This window comes from Mercenaria mercenaria, chromosome 1 (genome assembly GCF_021730395.1).
Source record: "Mercenaria mercenaria strain notata chromosome 1, MADL_Memer_1, whole genome shotgun sequence".
Classification (NCBI taxonomy): Eukaryota; Metazoa; Mollusca; class Bivalvia; order Venerida; family Veneridae; genus Mercenaria; species Mercenaria mercenaria.
Genome location: NC_069361.1, coordinates 57,425,854 through 57,448,507, shown reverse-complemented (window position 1 = coordinate 57,448,507; position 22,654 = coordinate 57,425,854). Strand labels below are relative to the sequence as shown.

The 22,654-nt window shown below is 33.9% G+C and overlaps 1 protein-coding gene across 2 annotated transcripts in view; it reads right to left on the bottom strand.

Moving 5' to 3' along the window:
* Positions 1-2,252: 2,252 nt before the first annotated feature.
* Positions 2,253-22,654, bottom strand: part of LOC123536568 (transcription factor IIIB 90 kDa subunit-like) — a 51,424-nt gene continuing 31,022 nt past the window's right edge. The window contains exons 15-17 of one of the 2 annotated variants that reach the window (XM_045319874.2): positions 13,563-13,692; positions 10,361-10,447; positions 2,253-7,844 (exon numbers count right to left, since the gene is read on the bottom strand). In XM_045319874.2, coding sequence (XP_045175809.2) covers positions 7,810-7,844; positions 10,361-10,447; positions 13,563-13,692 — 252 coding nt within the window. In that variant the 3' untranslated portion in view covers positions 2,253-7,809. The other variant, XM_053548751.1, reaches the window with a different exon arrangement.

The window sequence follows — 22,654 nt, the reverse complement described above, 5'->3', positions numbered from 1 at the left end:
CACCTGTAAGAAATATTATATTCAATTACAATAAAATTGTTTCAGACCTAGAAGTATATACTAATACTCCAACTTCCTGTGAATGTAAACACTCAAAATTTTGCTATTCAGATGCAGGCCATGTCTGGTAATTTTGATATTATCAAAGACAAACGTATTCGTAATTTATTTTTTAAAGGGCCTAAATACAGAATTCCTTCAAATACTGACTTTGATGCATGTCGTGGTCAGATTGCAGAATCCATCGAAACTTTTGTGTTAAATGGTGCCGACGTGAAAATGCTGATCCAAATGCATTATCGTCTCTTTAATATTGTCGATTCCCGTATTAAATTTTATAAAACAAATGAGCACCTACTTCCGCCTAAGCCCAAGTTCACTTTAAGACATCTGAAAAAAGAAATCCAAGAATTTCATTCTAAATATGTTTTAGTTCCAGCAGACAAGGCGGCTAACAATATTATCATCATTTGACGCCTACATTATATAAATATTTTACGAAGCGAACTAAATAGTACTAAAGCTTATATACTGAGTACTTCTGTTGAACAACATTTGATCACTCATCACATCACTGATCAGGTCATTTAAAGGTATTTATTTTTTAGCTCTAGAAGCCCATAATAGGGGCCAAATACTCTTGTTCGAACAAAATTCAGAGTGGACCTTACATTGACACCTCAAACAGAGTTTGAGGAAGATTAAATGGTTCAGAAGTCATTTAACCTTTAGCCTGCTGGCGGCCAGTGTTTCTGCCTTTTCGACCAGTGCAGACCAAGCTGATCATGGTCTGAACTGTTCGCTATCCAGTCAGTAAATTTTCATGTAATTCTAATAATAAATGGTATTGCCCAAATTGAATGGTGGACCAGTCCACTTTAGAAATTTAACAGGCTAAGGGTTAAAGGTATTTTTTTAGCTTTAGTGGCCCATAAAAGGAGTCATGTGCCCCAATCTGAATAAATGGGGAGAGTACCATACAATGATGCTGCATACCAAGTTTAATCAATAGCCATGAAACAGTACATAAAAAGTTGTTAAAACTTATTTCTACTTTAAGCTCTAATGGCCCCTAAAAGAGGCTAAGCGCCCCCATTTGTTCAAACTTCTTAGAGGACCTTACAATGATGCTACAAACCAAGATTGATGAATATACATCAAGCGGTTTATGAGAAGGCGTTAAAAGTATTTCTATTTTTTAGCTGTTGAGACCCCTTATAGGGGCCAATCACCCCCATTTGAAGAAACTTTGGAGAGGACCTTCAAATGATGCTACAGGCCAAGTTTGATGAAGATCTAACAAACTGTTCATGAGATGACGTTGTTTAAAGGTATTTTATTTTTAGCCCTAGCGGTCCAATCAAGGGCCAAAACATCCCCAGTTGAACAAAATTGAGAGGCCTTAGAATGATGATTCAGTCAAAATATGATGAAGATCCATGAAATAGTTCATGAAAAGAAGTCATGAAAAGGTGTTTTTCTTTTCTTTATTTTTGATGAAGATCCATCAAATTGTTCACAGGAAAAAATCATTTAAAGTTTTTTTCTAAGTTTAGCTCTGGTGGCCACTTAGTGGTGCCAAGCTGAAACATTTGAACAAACTTAGAGGACCATGCCAGGATGCTACTGACCAATTGCAAGTTTGTTGCAATTCTGATCAGTAGGTCCAGACGAGAATGACATCTGAAGAAAATTGTAGTTGAACAGAAGAAGAATTTACGGACCGACTAGGGCAATTCTAAATTACCTTTAGAAAAGCTAACATTTCGAGTTTTGGGAATAAAAATTTCAGTTACTTTGAACATAATGCTTAGGAATGTCTCAGTTCATGATCTTACATACATAGTCGAGTGAAAATTTTACAAGATCTAATTTATCTAGGGGGGCATTATTAAGACATAGAAATTCAATGATAAAACATTTCATTGACAATCACATCCTCGGTCACTTATTCATGATTCAAAACTGTCCCGATTAATCAGCTAACCATTACAGTAGGAGCTTGAACCCATGCTTATGTAGTTCAGTGACTTATCACTCAACTAAAAACATAACCACCTTCCACAAGTTGTTATTTGTGCCAAAATTACATACTAGTTTAACAAGGACTATCTGAATCAAAGAGCAGATCTGACATGGGACAGATGGTTTGAATAATGGACAATGGCTCTGGTGACAAAACATAAGTAACCATAATTGTGATAGTAAAGTTTTACAATCAACAGGTTCTTTCAAAGAAAACAATATCCAACTCTTAATTTACTTCTTTTTATTTCAATTTGACCATTATCTAGTACAATTATTTTTTAAATGCCAACAATTTAATAAATAGTAATTTATAAGCAAACTTCATCAAAGTAAAACGTTTTTCATTTCAAATAAATACAAAAACATGCAGAATATAATGCCCTACATGTGTGTGGTATATAATTGTAGACATTAAGTTTCCTACCAACTCACATTTTGATTTTATTTATTATTTAACAGAAAAATATAAATGTATATATGTATTAAACATAAAACTGAAAATAATGCAAAGCCACAAGTTTCTTAGCTAGTTTGGAATCTTTAACATTAGCAACAACAATATGACAAAGTATGACATGCAGAATTAGAATTTCAAGTAAGCATAAACAAATGGAATTCTGACTTGAGGTACAAGATCATTCACAAAATACACAGACTAAAGCAATAACTTCAAAATCAGCCAACTTGGATCTAGTCTTTAAGTTTGTATCATTTTGAAACATAATATGTCTGCTACATGTGAACAAAATCTGAATTTTTTACCATGCTGCATGCATTATATTTGTTTGTTGTGTTTCTAAATCTATAGAAAATAAACAGAACACAACTTCTATGATTAAAATATCACTGTATCATTTGAAGATTAAGATTTTTTTTTCAACAAGGTATCCATTTAATACATTTAACTAAAGCATATAGATACTGAATTTCTTCTCTCATTTATTTCTCTGGAAATTTCTTCTCTCATTTATTTCTCTGGAAATCAAAAAAAAAAAACAATCCATTTATACTTATCAATGAGTAAAAGTGATGCTAATAATGTATACAGATGATTGAGCCAACATTTAAGATAGGTCGGCTAAAATTTGTGGTTTTCGAAAGTTTGTCAGTGTTTCCCATACTTCCTGCAATTTTTAATGTTTTGCAAAGACTTCTTGATGTTCTTGTGATGTCATTTCTATGTCAGTTCACATTATGACTGCCCTAGACAAAACGTCCTTTAATTTAATCTCAAATGATTGACTGTCATTTTGAAGAAATATCATTTAAATGTAATAAAATATATTCACAATGTTAAGGTGATTTTCTATTGCAGAAATGTATGTGAATGTATTAGCAGTTATTGATGAATTTACATTTAAAAAGTCAAAACATTGACTGGGCTGCACAGCACATTTCTATAATTATCAAATAATCTCAGTAACTGAAGAGATCCTGATGAAAGATGTGCATGCACCACTGCCCTATAATGATCTATATTTGTATTAAATTTCATGAAGATCCGTCAATGGATTACTTTGTGATGTAGGAATTTATAACTTATAAAACAATGGAAGGGCAGTAACTCTGGTTACTGAAGTGATCCTGACAAAAGGTGCATGACCCTATAGTGATCTACATTTCTGTAAAGTTTCATGAAGATCCATTAAAATAGTCGAAAATCCCTATTTCTTACAAAATCAAGGGGAAAAACTCTGCTTTAACTGGAATTAAAAGTTAGTAAATGTCATGTGCTACTTAATAATTGTGTGAGGTTTGATGATTCCAGTTAAATACTTTTTTAATCTATTATAAGCAGATTCCTGGTTTTTGTTTTTTTTTTTAATCAAGGGGAAAAACTCTTTTACTCTGTCAAGAGGAATAATACTAAATGTGAGCTAAGGTCATGTGCTAATCAGTCATTAAGATTTTTGATTCTAGCTAAAATACTTTTTTTCAATTTTAAGCATTTTCAATTTGTTTTTACCAAATCGAGGGATAAACCCTGCTTTTACTAGGTCAAGCGTGATAATACTAAATGTAAGCAAAGCCCACATGATATGCATTTTCTATTTAGGACCGACAGACAAACATATGGAGAGGCAATGCAAAAATAATATCCCTCTATATTGGCGGGGGATAATAATTACAGTTGCCATCGGACATGTTACTGATTATAACAATACCAGTTATACTAAACTGCACATACTAGTGAATAAAGTTGAAGTGCCAGTCTACATATTTATTGATTAAAACACTATTATTTTTTTTCCATTTCTGTATGTACTGTTACTATTAACTAACCAATCTGATAAAAATATAATTTTATCTAGTGAATTTGGCACACTGCCAGTCCTACATTTAATACATGAACAAAGTAGATCTACTTGTCATAATTATTTCACAAAAATATGTAAATACAAGCCTTTTCTTTTTCAGTAAAATTTAGCAGTATCTTTTAGGGCATGGACAGCTTGAAATTTGAACCAAATGCACCCAGTCATCAAATGCCTGTAGGTACTTGTGTATGCCCTAGTATTTTCAAATGTGGTAAAAAATTCCTGTAAAATCAGTGTGACCAACACAGAGTATTGTATACTAGCACTGCATCTGTACATACCCTGGTAAAACAAGAGGGCCATGATGGCCCTAGATTGCTCACCTGAGATATGCTGCTAGCAGGAACAGTTTTGGTAGATGGTTATGCAAGGTAAATGTCTGTGAAATAATGTGCTTTCTGACAAGAATATTTTAAAAGTTTCTATTAAATAAATATGGCAGGTAATGTGTACATGTGTGTTGGGGGTGGGGGAGGTGGGGTAAAAAGTTGCAGGAATGTGACATGACAATATCAAACAAGAAGATTTTTTCACTACATATCAAAAAAGATTTTTCCACTACATACATGTAGGGAAAAGTGACCACACACCTTACCCCTTAGGGGCAGTTTTTATTTTTTGATGAAACAGAATAATTTGTACAATCTTCGTAAAAGGTCACCCAAGAAACATTTGTGTAAAACTGTTTTAAAATTGGGCCTGCTGTTTCTGACAAAAACATTTTTAAAGTTTCTAATATATACATATAGAGAAAAAAGTTACAACTCCCCCTGACAGCAATGTTTTATGACAAAGCATAATAATTTAAACAATCTTGGTAGAAGGTCACACAAGGACCATTTGTGTGAAATTATTTTAAAATCGGGCCAGCAATTTCATACAAGAATTTTTTTGTTTCCACTTATATTATACATATAGGGAAAAAGTGACTGTGCCCTCTGGCAGCCATTGTTTTTTGATTAATCAAAATAATTTGAACAATCTTGGTAGAGGGTCCCACAAGGACCAATTGTGTAAAATCATTTTAAAATTGGGCCAGCAGTATCACATAAAAAGATTTTTAATGTTTCCACTATAAACATATAGGGAGAAGAGGCCACGTACCCTGGCTGTCATGTTTTTTTTATGAATCAGAATAATTTGAACAATCTTGGTAGAAGGTTACATAAGGACCATTTGTGTGAAGTTTTTTCAAAATCAGACCAGGAGATGTCATTTGAAGAATTTTCTATTTTTAGCTCTGGCAGTCCCTATGTGCACATCATGCTCTGGTGAGCTAAAAATTGCTTCTGTGTAATCAAACAGCACTACATACTTGTAAACTTATTTCATTTTTACACAAATTGTTATTTTTCCTGACATAGCAAAATAACAACATCTGACTGTCACACTATGTACATGGCTCAAAAGATAAGAAACTATATAAATCTTGTTGCTGAAAATAAAACCGAATGTAGCCACTATGTACAATATGTACATGATATTATTCATCTTATCATTTATTGTTACTATAATGTCATTTGTGAATTCTAATAATGTAGAGAGTTACATCGCTACATTACAGTTACTGTACTCTAAAGCATGTAAAAATAAAACCAGAAGACAAGTCTTTTTTGTAAATTAAAATCTGTGCCATTTGACAATGCCTGATGATCTAGTTCTAAAAGAAGCAGTTGCCCTGAACAGTTATTTATACAGCTGATACTCGTTTATCTCAAAATTTCGGTTACCTCCAAGACATTTGCCATCCAGCTATCATGTGCACAAAATTATCATTTTAACACTTAGCCTTACATTTTGAGAAAAAATTCAAACAACACCAAATCATAAAAGGAAAGGGTTGTTTCAGATGAAAATTGAATACATAAAACATGTATATTACTCTACAAAACAGTTGTCAGTACCACTGAATTCTGGAAAGGGACTGCATAAAGGGGCCACACCATTTTCAAAGAACTATACGTTACATATCTTTGTTTTGATGCATCTGCATCGATGTCCCAGTGCTGAAATTTCACATAACTAGGTGTAACATAGTTTTCAGCAACTGTTTATTTTCATTTCTTTACAAATGGCATTCATTTTGAAAGGGGGACAACTTTTCCAGAATATTTCAAGTATCCACCTTACAGGACAGTACAGGTCAGGTAGGTTGTTGGTAAAGATGTTTGTTTATCAAATATTTCTGTGTTTTGATGACACACTCCTAAATCTTAAGTTGAATTTGGTTATTTCAAAGTAAAAGCTTGATCTCTTTGAATTGGAGATACCGAGTATCAATTGTATATAAACTTAAGGACTTGAACTGATCTTGCACAATCATATAATACTAACAAATCACAGACATGGTCAAATGGCACATTACAAGCAATAACAAAAGCTGCCATCTGAAGAAAGTCAACACAATTATACAACAAGAAAATTCCTCCTAGCTTACAAGGATACACCCACTACTCTTTGCTTCAATTTTGCATCACTTAAAAACATAGCTGTGCATCAAGTGAAATTTTACTACAACATCACTTTATCTTTAAAATCACAACTTTATTATCATTTATTCTAGGTATTAACATAATCAATTCCACATAATACATATTACAATGCCCCGAGATATGACTGTTTCATGAAAGATGGAAATGCATGAAAGTCTATGAAAAAAACCTGTTCAGTTAACTTTGATTTTGTATGTAACTGTATAATTAAGAAAATTACAATGTGAAGGTAATGAGCAGACAGGTGCATGTGGCTTGATCTACTAGTACCCTAGTCTTAAAAATAAATTTCAGAACACTTATTAAACGTTTCCTCAATAAATACTAATTCAAGACGTAAACTATTCTGTAAGTTAATAACTAACCGACCAACTTGACAGAGCCGTCATCAATGTCCCTGTTATGTCCAGGTAGATTATTTATGTTGTACCAAAGTGAGACAGAGTAATATACAACCTTTCTGAATTTTTCCTCGGGAACATGAAAAATAAAGTAAATGTGACTTATCAAAAATTTGTTTATCGAGGACTTAAGCAGATTAATTAAGCTTCATTTATTAAAGAAGAACAGAGTCATATTCAGACTCGTAAATTCTGTATAGAAATTATATCTCATTTAATTCAGTATTTCTTAACTGATCTTGAATTACATTACAAAATATAACATTCAACAAGAGGAATTTTCTGGTCTTCTTGCTAACACTATAAGCTACAGAAACATTGTAAAAATATGTATCAATGCTCCAAAACGTTACAACTGCTTTCTCAACAATAAATTCCATCCAGCTAACCACTTTACTGAGCCAGGAGTTTAATGTACCCTACTCAGTTCATTGCATTCTCTACAGGGGAGCAAACAATTTCAATCCAACAAGAGTTCTGTGCCCTTGCTATAGCTGTTCTATCTAATAATTGGCCAAACCGTTTCAATTCAATGCAAGTTCTGTGCCCTATAGCTGTGTGGTCTCCTAATTAGTCCATGTCATAATCATATTCTTCCTCTACACCTGGAAGTAAAAAAAAACCAAATTTTCAAATGCTGCCGAGCACTTCAATACTAGTTCCAAAAGTATTTTCATTCTATACAATTCTATTTTTTCACAGGTTTTTGGAAAAAGGCCCCTGGTCAAATTAACAATTTTTTAGGTGGTAAATTGTCATACTTGGGGGAAAAGTATTCTCAAAGTAGAATGGGAAAATTAGAAACATTAATTACAATAGTTTAAAACTTTCTTTTTCAAGTCTTACTGGTAGCCATTCAAATGAGTATCCCCTAGTGAAATTTAGAAAATTCATTTTTCAGGATTTTTTTTTCTTCTAAGTTACTGGTTCTTGACAGACCTTGCAGAAATAGTCCAACTATTCACCTGTCATGTTTAAACTTTTGTATACACTTACTGAGTTTTTCAGTATTGTTTTCACTACAACTATAAGTGAATTGTCAAAAAAGTGTAAAAAAAAAGGTCTGGAAAATACGTCACATTCGATTCGATGTAAAGAGTTTTTGTGACCAAGTTTTGGGTACTTTCTACAATAAATTTCATTGTAACTGTGTTTTGAAAGGTTTTTACTTATAAAAACATGAAATATACCAGCAGAATCATATATCTGAGTTTTGCCCAGGTGCAGACAGCCGTTAGTAACAGGTTGATTGTTATTATTATTATTATCATTATTATTATTATACCAGATTTATATAGCGCCCTTTTCATGATAAACACGTTCAAAGGCGCTTTACACATACTGCAGCCACATAGGGCGCAAAATCATCCTCTACTAGTACAGACACAGAGCGATCTGACCAGAGGGACAGAGTGAGATAAAGCCTCCAGAACAGACAGAGAGAACTTTTCAGATACAGACGTGTCCGGCTAACTTAGCCTAGCTCTTTTCAAATAGACAGTCTGGTTCTTTAACGTGCCCGGTGTATAGCACCGATACACGCGAAGCCGTATTTCCTGGGAAGAACCAGTACATGCCTCTAGTTAGGTGGGAGACATTCAAGAGCATCTCAGAAATTTCCAGTGCCTGGACTGAGATTCGAACCCCAAACCTCTGGATTGACAGTCAAGCGTGTTACCACTAGACCACCGGCCCACCTTCTGTGGACTATAGATACAAGTAACTCTTCTAGAGATACACAGGTTGTTATTATTATCAAAATTGGTCAGAATGGTAATCTTGAAGATTAAAATTTGTTTGATTTCATTAGCAAACGGCGAGAAATTTCTTTAGATAATCAGAAATTCATTTCAGTTGGGAATTTTTTGTTTGCATGGGGAATTTTTTGCTTTAAAATGGGAAAACTGTCTTTGGAAACAGGACAGGTTGAAAAAGCCGTATATACTATGGTATGACAAATCTTTAAAATTCAGAAAGTTCCTACTATTATCCTTGAAGACTTATAGAAAGATGTAGAACTCAAACCTGGATCTGCCAAAAACAGCCAAAATTCATGAACAACCCTGAAATGTATTTGTTGGATCAAACATGATCAAGTTATAAAAGTATACCTACCTGGGCAAAATGCAGATTGAAAGTTTTAGGAGCCATTTCAGCTTCCTCTAGTTCAGCCTCAATCAACAAAAATAAATTGCATGTGGAAAGATTATTTCATCTTTTTTCGTTTGTGTTTTGTAATGACTGAGGTCTTGCAGCAATTTTCCACATTTATTGTTGGAGAGGGCCTTCTTTACTATTACAGAACTGACCCAGTAAAGACTTGCCCACAACCAGTGGATACCAGAGTTTAAGTCTTTGATCTAATACACATGCCTATACAAGCTCATACTTACACCTTGTATGTATATCATTCATAAGCCCCAAAAATATCATCAGGAAAAAACTTGTGTATCTATAGAAGAATTACGTGTCAGGAAAAACCTTGTGTATCTATAGAAGAATTACTTATCATCAGGAAAAAACTTGTGTATCTATAGAAGAATTATGTGTATCTATAGTCTATAGAAGTGTTATATATATTTTTAGAAGAATTACGTGTATCTATAATCTATATAAGAATTCTGTGTATTCTGTTTATCTCTAGACGAGTTACGTGTATCTATAGTCCACAGAAGAGTTACAAGTATCTCTAGAAGTTATGTGAATCTATAAGAGTTTTATGTAGTTTTAGAAAAGTTATGTGTATCTATACTCTATAGAAGAGTCCTGTGTATCTCTAGAAGAGATTTGTGTATTTGTAGAAGAGTATGTGTCTTTCTATGTATCTCTAAAAGATCTAAGTGTATCTCTTAAGGACTTGTGTATTTCTTGAAACTTATCTGTTTTGCTAGAAGTGTTATGTGTATCTTATCCCTAAGAACTTTATGTATTTCTTGAAGTTAATGTAACTCTAGAAGAGTTATATATATAGACATTTTAGAAGACTTATATGCATTTATTAAATTTTGTTTTACAGAAAATATTTTTTTTAAAAGGAGTTTTTTCCTTTTGGCACTATTCAAACTTCTAATGATAACAACAAAGATATCAGTACAAATTTGAGGAGATGTAACAGGTGTACCTGTATGTCCAAACAGCTGTGCAGCACTGACGGGGTGATCCTCCTCCTCAAAGTAATCTTCTCCCTCCTCATCATCATATACATCGTCTGTAATATATACATTGATCATATACATTGTCTGTAATATATACATCGATCATATACATCAGTAATATATACATAGATCATATACATCGTCTGTAATATATACATCGATCATATACATCGTCTGTAATATATACATCGATCATAAACATCGTCTGTAATATATACATCGATCATAAACATTATATGTAATATATACATTGATCATATACATCGTCTGTAATATATACATCGTCTGTAACATATACATCGATCATAAACATCATATGTAATATATACATCGATCATATACATCGTCTGTAATATATACATCGATCATAAACATCGTCTGTAATATATACATCGATCATAAACATCATATGTAATATATACATCGATCATATACATCGTCTGTAATATATACATTGATCATAAACATTGTCTGTTATATATACATTGATCATAAACATCATAATTGTACAATATATACATCGATCATATACATCGTCTGTAATATATACATCGATCATATACATCGTCTGTAATATATACATCGATCATAAACATAACATCGTCTGTAATATATACATCGATCATAAACATTATATGTAAAATATACATTGATCATATACATCGTCTGTAATATATACAGTGATCATATACATCGTATATATATATATATATATATATATATATATATATATATATATATATATATATATATACACAAAGAGCATGCTTTTCAGTGAACAGTGAAATTTGTCTTATATTATCAAATATTTTTTCTATCAAATATACACAATTTTGTCAACCCAATGAACAAGAGCTGTCGGTAAGATAGCCAAGCTCGACTATTCGAAATATTGTCCCAGAAGCAGGAAAATATTACCCAAAAAGGTTAAATACCAAAAGAGTTTTAAGTTCAAAAGGGGGAATAATCTGACCAAAATGCATATCAGTTATGGGACTTGCTGCTATTAACTAGTTTTATAACCCCGAAGGCACATGTGAAGTTTCAATTCAATATCTGCATTAGTTTTGGAGATAGAAACTTGCATGTAAAACTTTAACCAGAATTTTCAAAGTCCAAAAGGGGGCATAATTTGGCCAAAATGAAGGTCAGAGTTATGGGACTTGCTGCTATCAACTAGTTTTATAACCCCGAAGACACATGTGAAGTTTCAAATCAATATCTGCATTAGTTTTGGAGATAATAACTTGCATGTAAAACTTTAACCAAAATTTTTTAAGTCTAAAAGGGGGCATAATTTGCTCAAAAAACATGTCAGAGTTATGGGACTTGACCCAGTGAGGTTGGTAATTGATCTAGAAAAAGAAAAAATAAGTTTCAAATCTATATGCCTTTTAGAAATAGCTGTATGTACTTGCACGCAAAAATTTAACCAGAATTTTCTAAGTCCAAAAGGGGGCATAATTTGGCTAAAATGAAGGTCAGAGTTATGGGACTTGCTGCTATCAACTAGATTTATAACCCTGAAGACACATGTGAAGTTTCAAATCAATATCTGCATTAGTTTTTGAGATAGTAACTTGCATGTAAAACTTTAACCAAAATTTTCTAAGTCTATAAGGGGGCATAATTTGCTCAAAATACATGTCAGAGTTATGGGTCTTGACCCAGTGAGGTTGGTAATTGATCTAGAAAAAGAAAAAATAAGTTTCAAATCTATATGCCTTTTAGAAATAGCTGTATGTCCTTGCACGCAAAACTTTAACCAGAATTTTCTAAGTCCAAAAGGGGGCATAATTTGGCCAAAATGAAAGTCAGAGTTATGGGACTTGCTGCTATCAACTAGTTTTATAACCCCGAAGACACATGTGAAGTTTCAAATCAATATCTGCATTAGTTTTGGAGATAGTAACTTGCATGTAAAACTTTAACCAAAATCTTCTAAGTCCAAAAGGGGGCATAATTTGCTTAAAATACATGTCAGAGTTATGGGACTTGACCCAGAGAGGTTGGTAATTGACCTAGAAAAAGAAAAAATAAGTTTCAAAGCTATATGCCTTTAATTGATGGCTGTATGTACTTGCATGCAAAAACTTAACCAAGGTGTGACGCCGACGCCGACGCCGATGCCAGGGTGAGTAGAATAGCTAGACTATTCTTCGAATAGTCGAGCTAAAAACATGAAGAGAGCAGGCAAGGCAGGGTATGTGTGTGTGTTGTGGTGGTGACAGGATACTAAAGGTTGAGAAACTAAATGAACAACAAAAAGTTTGGAGGGAGGGGGCTGCGGGAAGGAATGTAAATTATTGCAGTGACAGAGGATACAAAAGGGCAAGAAACTAGTAAATGAAACAATAAAATGTGCCTTTTTTTTTTTTTGGTGGTGGTGGGGGGGGGGAAGAGAGAGCAGGGTGTGTGTGCAGTGGTGTTGTTAACAGGGTACTAAAGATTAAGAAACTATTTTTTTGCCGCGGGGGGGGGGGGGGGGGGGGGGGTGTCAACTGGAGTGTAATGTAGATTATTGCAGTCTGCATATTGTCTCATCACAGCCTGCCTATATTCCATTCCAAGTTTCAAGTCAATACCTTTAATACTTTTAAGTTATGCTCTAGACACAAAATATGATGGGCAGATTTGACCTTACTGTAACCTTGACCTTTGACCTACCTTCCTAGTTCATGCACTCTGCACATTGTCACACTGCCACTTACCTACATCTCAAGTCTGAAGTCAATATAAATTTGACCTCATTTTGTGACCTTGACCTTTTACCTACAAAGCCAGTACAAAAGCTCTGCACATCGTCTTATCGCTATCTACCATTATGCCAAGTTTTAAGTCAATACTTTCAATGGTTATAAAGTTATGCTCCGGTCACAAATTATGACGGACAGACTGACGCACAGGCCATCACGTATACGTCCATTTTTTTTTTCAAAATGGTCGTATAAAATGCGAGACCTCATTTGGTTATCACAAGACTTAGGGAGATTTCACTCGAGAGAGCTTCAGACCCGTGTTATTGAATAGGTCTTGTCATTGCTGTTTTCTTGAATAGATCTTTGGTCAGCTGCTAAATGTCTTTTTTTTTTCTCTTATCCTAACTACTTCCAAAGTCTCTGGCTGTTAGCTGCTCTAACTCATAGATGAAAGTACATGTAAACATACCTTTTTGGTCATATTGCACTGGTCCCGATTCAACAACAACAACATCTACTGTGGGTTTAACATCCATCTGAGGTAGCATAGGTGGTGGCGCAATATCTGCTTTCTTTGGTTTCTTAGTTACTGGTTCCGGCTGTAAATAGACCATTATTTGTCTATTTACTTCTATTTGTTGCTATTATTGCACCTGCACTGTGAGTTAGTCTGTTTATCTCTCCAAAATGCTTTATGTCTCAACTCTTAGTTTTTTAACAATGCAAGGTATTGTAAATGTAAGGTAGGGTGAGGTGTGTAATGTACAATAGTCAGATCTGTACATCTAAGGTCAAGATGACTTGAACAAACACTAACCAAAACCTTAGCATCAAACCTAACCCACAGGCAAAGGCATTTAAGGGTCATTCATCACTTACTTGTGACATTTCTTCCAGCTCTATGGCAGGACAACTTTCAACAGATAAGATTTCTATTCAGAATTCAAAAGATTCAAGGACCCAAAGTTGTCAATCAGATTCAAGAAACATACCTTGGTAGAAATTTGTGGGATCACTGTTTAGTAATATAGTCATGTATGTATGTATAGCTCAGTATTTTTTAAAAATTTAGTATTCCTCAAACTAAACTGACCACCCAGTTGAATTGTTGCAACATATGGCCTAACAAAGAAGACCACAGTCATACAGCAGAATTATCAAGAGCTGATACAGGAGACTGCACCCTTGACTGATTCAGTGTTGGATAATGGAAAATAGCCTTGTAATACAGGATGCGGGTGATGATGTGGAGCAACTTTCTTAAGTTTAAATCAAACTTTTTAAGTAACTAGATGGGTGTTCTTTTTTATTTTTAAATGTATGTCTCCCCATGCATTTAATCTTGACAAGGCTGGTCTTTTCGAGTATTAAAATGTGGAAGTAAATCTTAACTAACTACAAAGAAACATAAAAGTATATACGGTACTATATACTAGTAGACTTTATGTATAACCAGACTGATGTCCACATCATATGACACATACCCCATAAAAATACTTGACAGAATAATAAATAAAGTCCACAACATGGTAAGAACTCTAGAAAAAAATAGTCAGACATAAAAGTCTGTACAATATGAACATGTCCACTTTATGCTCATGACGTAAAAAAGATTTATTTCAACTGGCTGAAAACTGCAAACTGCAAGAGTCAAGTACACAATGTTTCAAAAACAACACACCCTCAGGATCAGAAGAAAAGTTTGTTTTTTGGAAGTCTTAGGTATTTGGAAGTACACAGCAAATTGGACAAGTACCACTGTATACCATCAGCCATTCTTTGGTTATTTGGAACACATTCAGACTGGAGAATTATTTTAATTTTTGTTCTACAGGGACAGTTTAGTTTTACAATGTTTCAACACTCATTTTAATTATGAAAATGATAGAGATTTTTTACAATGTTTCAACACTCATTTTAATTATGCAAATGATGGAGATTTCGAAAAATGCCATGATTTTAGAGGCTTTATTAATTTTTTTTACATCACTGCATCCAGCTTTGAAGTTGTGAAGTTTGTGAAAGTGTTCGACCAATTACAAAATCAAACCTTCACACTGGCTAATTTATTTCTTTACTAAATTCATGCTATTAATGACACCGCAATCAGAATTAAAAGTCTGTGAAGATGTTTGATGTAAACAACAAAATTTAAACCGCCATTCATTTCTTTAATGAAAGATCTCTATCTAATCACAATCTACAGTGGTCATTTGATCCTTTGATTGACAGGTAGTGATTCTAATGCAAGTCAAAAATAATCAGTCATTGCTGGAATTATAGGTGAGGTTTCCCCACAGGCACAGATTTGTATTCGAATGAATATCTGTTTGTTTGTGTTGTACAGTTTTGGGGAATAAAATTGTACTGAAACAAGTCTTCTTTTTTTTTTTCGAAAATATCGTCCGGTGTTCTGAATTGGAAGATTCATACTTAGAAGTATGGTGTATATATATATATATATATAGGAAGACGGACAAAAACCCACCGGACAACAAGAGCTCGTCGAACACGAAATGCCCCCCTTGATTCATTTAGTAATTTACAAGGAACAGAAATTATATGCACACTGTAAATAAGTATATGTAAACCATGTGACCCACAGGGCGGAGCCATATTTGACCCTAGGGGAATAATTTAAATAATCTTAGTAGAGGATTACTATATGATGTCATATACAAAATATCAAAGCCCTAGGCCCTGTGGTTTTGGACAAGAGGTTTTTCAAAGTTTTTTCCGATATAAGTCTATATAAACCATGTGACCCTAGGGGTGGGGCCATATTTGACCCCAGGGAAATAATCTGAACAATCTTGGTAGAGGACCACTAGATTTTGCTACATACCAAATATCAAAGCCCTAGGCCCTATGGTTTTGGACAAGCAGATCAGAAACCGTTTAACTGTTCCTGGCCAATGTGACCTTGACCTTTGACCTAATGACCTCAAAATCAATAGGGGTCACCTGCTGGTCATGACCAACCTCCCTATCAACTTTCGTGACCCTAGGCCTAAGCGTTCTTGAGTTATCATCCGGAAACTTTTACTGTTCAGGGTCACTGTGACCTTGACCTTTAACATACTGACCTCAAAATCAATAGGGGTCATCTGCTGGTCATGGCCAACCTAACTATCAATTTTCCTGACACTAGGCCCAAGCGTTCTTGAGTTATTGCCTGGAAACCATTTTACTGTTCCTGGTCACTGTGACCTTGACCTTTGACATACTGACCTCAAAATCAATAGGGGTCACCTGCTGGTCATGACCAACCTCCCTATCAACTTTCGTGACCCTAGGCCTAAGCGTTCTTGAGTTATCATCCGAAAACTGTTTTACTGTTCAGGGTCACTGTGACCTTGACCTTTAACATACTGACCTCAAAATCAATAGGGGTCATCTGCTGGTCATGGCCAACCTAACTATCAATTTTCCTGACACTAGGCCCAAGCGTTCTTGAGTTATTGCCTGGAAACCATTTTATTGTTCCTGGTCACTGTGACCTTTACCTTTGACATACTGACCTCAAAATCAATAGGGGTCACCTGCTGGTCATGACCAACCTCCCTATCAACTTTCGTGACCCTAGGCCTAAGCGTTCTTTAGTTATCATCCGGAAACTGTTTTACTGTTCAGGGTCACTGTGACCTTGACCTTTAACATACTGACCTCAAAATCAATAGGGGTCATCTGCTGGTCATTACCAACCTCCCTATCAACTTTCATGATCCTAGGCCCAAGTGTTCTTGAGTTATCATCCGGAAACCGTTTTACTATTCAGGGTCACTGTGACCTTGACCCTTGATATACAGACCTCAAAATCAATAGGGGTCATCTACTGGTGATGACCAACCTCCCTATCAACTTTCATGATCCTAGGCCCAAGCGTTCTTGAGTTATCATCCGGAAACGGATAGGTCTACATTCCGACCGACCGACCGACATCTGCAAAACAATATACCCCTCCTTTTTCAAAGGGGGGCATAAAAACCCACCCAGTGATTTTTACATAGGCGGACATATACCCACCCTAAATATTTTCCAGGCAGACAAAAACCCACCCTATATATTTTGAAGGCGGACAAAAACCCACCTGTTATATATTACTATGTATATAATAAGGGTTATACTGTCAATTTGTGGATGAAAGTAGTGAGTATCGTGCCAGTTATTTTTGCTGTATTATTATTCCTATGTGATTACCAGAAGGGTAGTGTTTATAATTGTTTTCTTTATCATTTCTGTGGACATAAGAGTTGAACATGATCAGAAATAGATTCTAAATTATATAATAATTAGATTCAAACTAAAATTAAGGAATTAATTTATTATATTCAATGTTAACCCTTATCGAAACGAAATATATGAGTTGAACCTGATAAAAAAGTAAATGTATAGTTGTCCGCGTTATTCTCGCGTCATTGGTAATTTCGCGTTATTTCCGTTTTGCACGGAAGCACCATCTTGACGTTGTTTACAAACAACCTACTTTCATTTTCAGTTCAAATCTTAATCATTTCATCAAGAATGCATAGAATTTTGGTGAGTTAGCTTTGAAAATAGCTGAAGTACTTAAATTTCTATCCAATTAAACCAAATCCTGTATTTTTCACTTGTTAACATCGTTTTCGCCAATGTTTTGTTGATGTCGTCTGTTATAAATAGGCCCGATTCTGACAAACGACGATCCCGCAATGCCTTGATTCCCTTTAATTCCCGCCTTGTTACCATAATTTCCGAAACGGACTGGATTTAGTGGTCGCATACAAAGGTTCAATGGTCAGGATTCTGAGAAAGGACAGCTCTTTCAGGTGTACACGCTGTCAAAATGAGTAAATTGTTAAGTACTGGGTGTGGAGCATTTCGCATAATTTTACCAATATCGTTATAATTAAACTGTTGTTTTTACAAACAGACACAGAAGTCCTTAGTGTATCGGAATTAAACAAATATCGTGGTATGTAACCTAACAATAATTCTACAACTACAACAACAACATCTTTAACGCGAAAATACCAAGGACATACAAAATCAAAATGGAAGAAAGTCTACATGTTGACACGTGATTGTCGGGAGTATTTTAATTATATTTTGTGTCAAAACTTGTATGTTTTGATAGATAATGAATTATTTTAAATTATTTATTAAACAAAATAACTGTTATATTTTTATTTGCTTGCTTACTGTTTTTAAAGTCACTAGTACCGCGAGAATATAGGGGAACAGGCTATATATACCAGTCACATGGAGAATCCCAGTTTGCATCAAATGGAATTTTATTTTTCTTAGTAATTATAATGATGCGAACCTAACCTCACTCCTACCCCCACCATGTTCCAAAGTCACAGCACAGTGTAAATACACTCAAATGGCTGCCTCCATTGATCAGCCATTTTCTTAAATTTCAAACTGCCATATCTTCTTCAATACTGGTCCGATTTAAAAAAATTCTTTCAGCGTTATGAAAGGCTTGAGGATGGCTTTTATATAAAGCTAACTTATTGACATGCATTCCTTGACCTTTAAAGAAATTGTTGATGAAAAGTGACCACGCCCTCTGGCATCCATGTTTTTTGACGAATCAGAAAAATTTGAACAGTATTTGTGGAAGGTCACACAAGGACTATTTGTGTGGAATTATTTTAAAATCGGTCAAACAGTTTTATCCAAGAAGATTTTCCAATTTTCTACTTTATACATAAAGGGAAAAAAGACCACGCCCCCTGCCAGCCATGTTTTTTGATGAATCAGAAAAATTTGAACAATCTTGGTAGAGGATCACACAAGAACCATTTGTGTAAAATTATTTTAAAATTGGGCTGGCAGTTTCACAAAAGAAGATTTTTAAAGTTTCCACTATATACATATAGGGAAAAGTGACCAGGCCCTCCGGCGGCCTTGTTTTTTGACGAATCCAAATAATTTGAACAATCTTGGTAGAGGGTCACACAAGGACCATTCAAACTTTTGGCAGTTGGTTTAAATTATTTTTTGAAACTATACTTCACAATTTTTGTTCTAAAAAATAATTACAGCAATTGATCAAGAATGTCTCAATGTGTATTTATGCATGTTTTAATAACTTCTTATTCAATAATTAATTCAAAATTTAAAAAAAGGGCTTTCTGATGTGAAGCATGCATAATTTATATAAAAACCTGCCCCAGCACCATCATGGCAGCTGGGTTTTTAAAAAAAAATACTGTGCAGTATCTTTCCTAGCAGCTGACATGAAACAGTATTGTTTTGTTTAAATTTTGCTCTCAGTGGTCTTTCCAGAAAATTTATCAAATTCCCTGTTTTTCCAGTATTTCATCATCATCAATTGCAATAAAAACTGCACAGTCAGACATCAAACAGCTAAAGTTTCAAGGTTGTAACACCAATTGCACATCCAAGACAAACATTTAATCTATAATTAACCCACACTCAAAAGATCAAAAGTCAAATTAATTAGCACCTTAGAAAGTGCATTAAAACTAATTTCAAACTGCATTAAGTGGTCCAATCAATTAAGTTGTTATTGCTGTTGTTAACCTTTAATCAGTCTGCAACCCCTTATTAAAGGGTGATAATTAATGATGATTAATTCAATTAAGGTAATTAAAAATTGTCTAATAGATATGAGCAAAACATGTCACTTGAATATTGTATAAATATGGATGAAAAGTAAAATTTCAGTTAAACGCATTTGTGCAACTATTACTTGTCATTTATTATCTTAAACTACATTTTGTTTTATGAAAAGATATATATCTTATACTAAAATAAGTTCTGTATTGTGAAATAAGAAAAGTGATATAAACACAGATATGGATTTAATGGAACTTAGGAATTTGTACGAGCAGTCTGTTCTGCAAACTGAAGTGCTAGGTAAGCTTTTTGTTACTTATAAGAGACAAGAGAAAAGAAACTGTTTTACACAGAAAAATACTGTGTTATTTAATGATAATACAAGAAGAGATTCATCACTCTGATATGCCGTGCAATATCAAATTACTTTATATGTTATATATACTTTTCAATTTTCATGACAAGATTTAATAACATTGTTATAAACATAAGACGGTGTGGGAGATGTCATGAAAGCAGATTTATTTACACAGCATAAATTTTAAATTTATTAACTTTATGACCATTTGTATTGCTTAAAAATTAATAAAATTTCATACCTGACTTATTAATGAAACACAAACGTGAGATATTTTGACGAAAACCATTTGCAAGATTAAGTAATTACACTTTATTACATACTCATTTAATAACTCCGTTAAATAGTTTCACTGGAACCTGAAACGTCAATATTTTCCATATTACGTTCAAGTTTCATATCGGATGTGTGACATCATTTGTAAGAAAATTCAGCAAATAAAGAAGATAGGGTTGTGTGCTTGATTTTTTTTTGCTAGACAGATTTGAAATATTTGGACCTCACACAATTTTTCATAATGGGGAAAATCATAACTTTCATAACATTTTCCCCCAGTTGTAAATAGATATAAGGCTTATAAACTGGTGAAATAAAATATATCTATAGGTCTGTTTGCTTATTTTTGAGATATCTGACCATCAATAAAGTGAACCACAAATTTCATGCTAATTTCAAGACATGATTTTGAATTATTTAGTAGCGTGTCACATGTTTTAATATCATATTTTAACTTTAGATAGTAGCAGTGCCAATGTAATAAATTTACTCAGATTGCCATTTATTCATTCTACGTGTTCCAGATAAATGACGTTACGCCATCACTTCCGTTTTATCAAATGTGCAAAACTACCTTAACTGTGACTTTTTCTGGCATGCAAATTATTTGATATGGCAAAAGCCGTTATTCTTTATTATGATAGGACAATCCAACTCACATAAAGAATATTTTTGTGGTTTTAGAAATTGCAGATATTTATGTTGGGTAAACTTCATACAAGTATCATATTGGTCCTCTACATGACTTTCATTAAAAACAGATTGTTCCAAGCCTCATATTTCATCTTCCCTCTTGCTGGACAGATCATGAAAGTTTTGAAAATGATGTCTATAGGAAAATTTAAAGACATTTTCTGAAAAAATGAAATCCATACAATGTAAATTTTAGTGTAACTTCTCAAATATGTAAAAATTTCAACATATTGTCAAACATGATGAAATAAAGCTGTGTAACTGGTAATATTTTATGAAATATTTGCCTACAATTAAAGAGAACTTAAAGTCATAGATTTCTCAAGAAGATTGTATGACATTACTTCCAATTATGCATATACAATTTCAGAATTATTTTATGGGCAAATATTTTGATGAAACTTTAGTACAATTACAATGCTTGTTACATCAAAGAGTTGTCATGGCATGTTTTATATTTCTATCTGTTAAACACTGGTTCAATTTAACAGGAATAAATGATGATAGCTTTGACTTCCGAAAGTTCTGGTGAAATAAACATGCACAACTTACATTATTACTGGCATTTTTGCATGTGGAATAAATATGGATTAGTTGAAAGTGAAGCCTTTTTGCAAACAATATTTTTTTACAATAAGCTGCTAAAACGTTAAAAAAAGCTCCAATCTTATATATATATATTTTTTGTATATTTTCAGAGGTACATTTGCTGGAACTTCTGCATAGGCGTCAGCATGCTAGAGAGACTGGGTCCTCAGAATTTGACTACCTCGAGTTCAAGATCACTATTCTTCTGGGAGTTCTCCACATGTATGAACAGTATCGCGATCAGAAATGGACACTGTTACAGAAAGAGAGTACCCTAGCCTTGGAGGAAGTCCTCTACGGTGACGTTAGAAACAGAGCCACACCAATGACTCCACCCCTCACTCCACCAGGAAGCCCACAGGGTCACAGCTCTCCTCACAACCAAATGGACTGGTCAGAAAGTGAGATCCACATTCACATGATTCCCGCTCCACTTTCACCAATCAGAGACATGGACGAGTTAATACTGACTCCACCCGCAAGTCCACAGTCGCACGATAGGTACTACTTCAGTCGGAACCTTATGAACTCTAGTTTTACAGATCTGCCAGTAACAAGGGAAGTCTAGTGCAAGTAGTGAATATATTTGATAAATATACGTGAACATATATATGATAAATGTATGTGAAACAAGTATGTGCTGATTGCATTATAAAATGTGCTTAGAAGATATTATAATTTGTATATACTGTGAAATTTAGCTTTGTCTTTTCCAGCATTAATGCTGGTTGATAGAAGTGTTGGCTGTGTACATACATTTCCAGATATAAAATTTGTAAATAAATAATAATTACTTTTTATGTTTTATTCATCATAACTCCACTATGTAAAATGACTGACAGTAGTCAGATTCATACATAGAACAAGACAGCCTACGTTGTTCAACACAAGCACAGCAAGTCTAAGCAGTAGGAACCTCTGTATTGTAATTGTTAGAACTTTAAAGAAATTTGAATGTCCTCAATAATTTGAAGTACATTTCAATTCCCATAAACACCCATATGAAAGAATGTTGAAAGTGGAATAATGGCCAAGGATGTAATTATAACCCTGCTAGGTTCTATTACAAGTTAGCT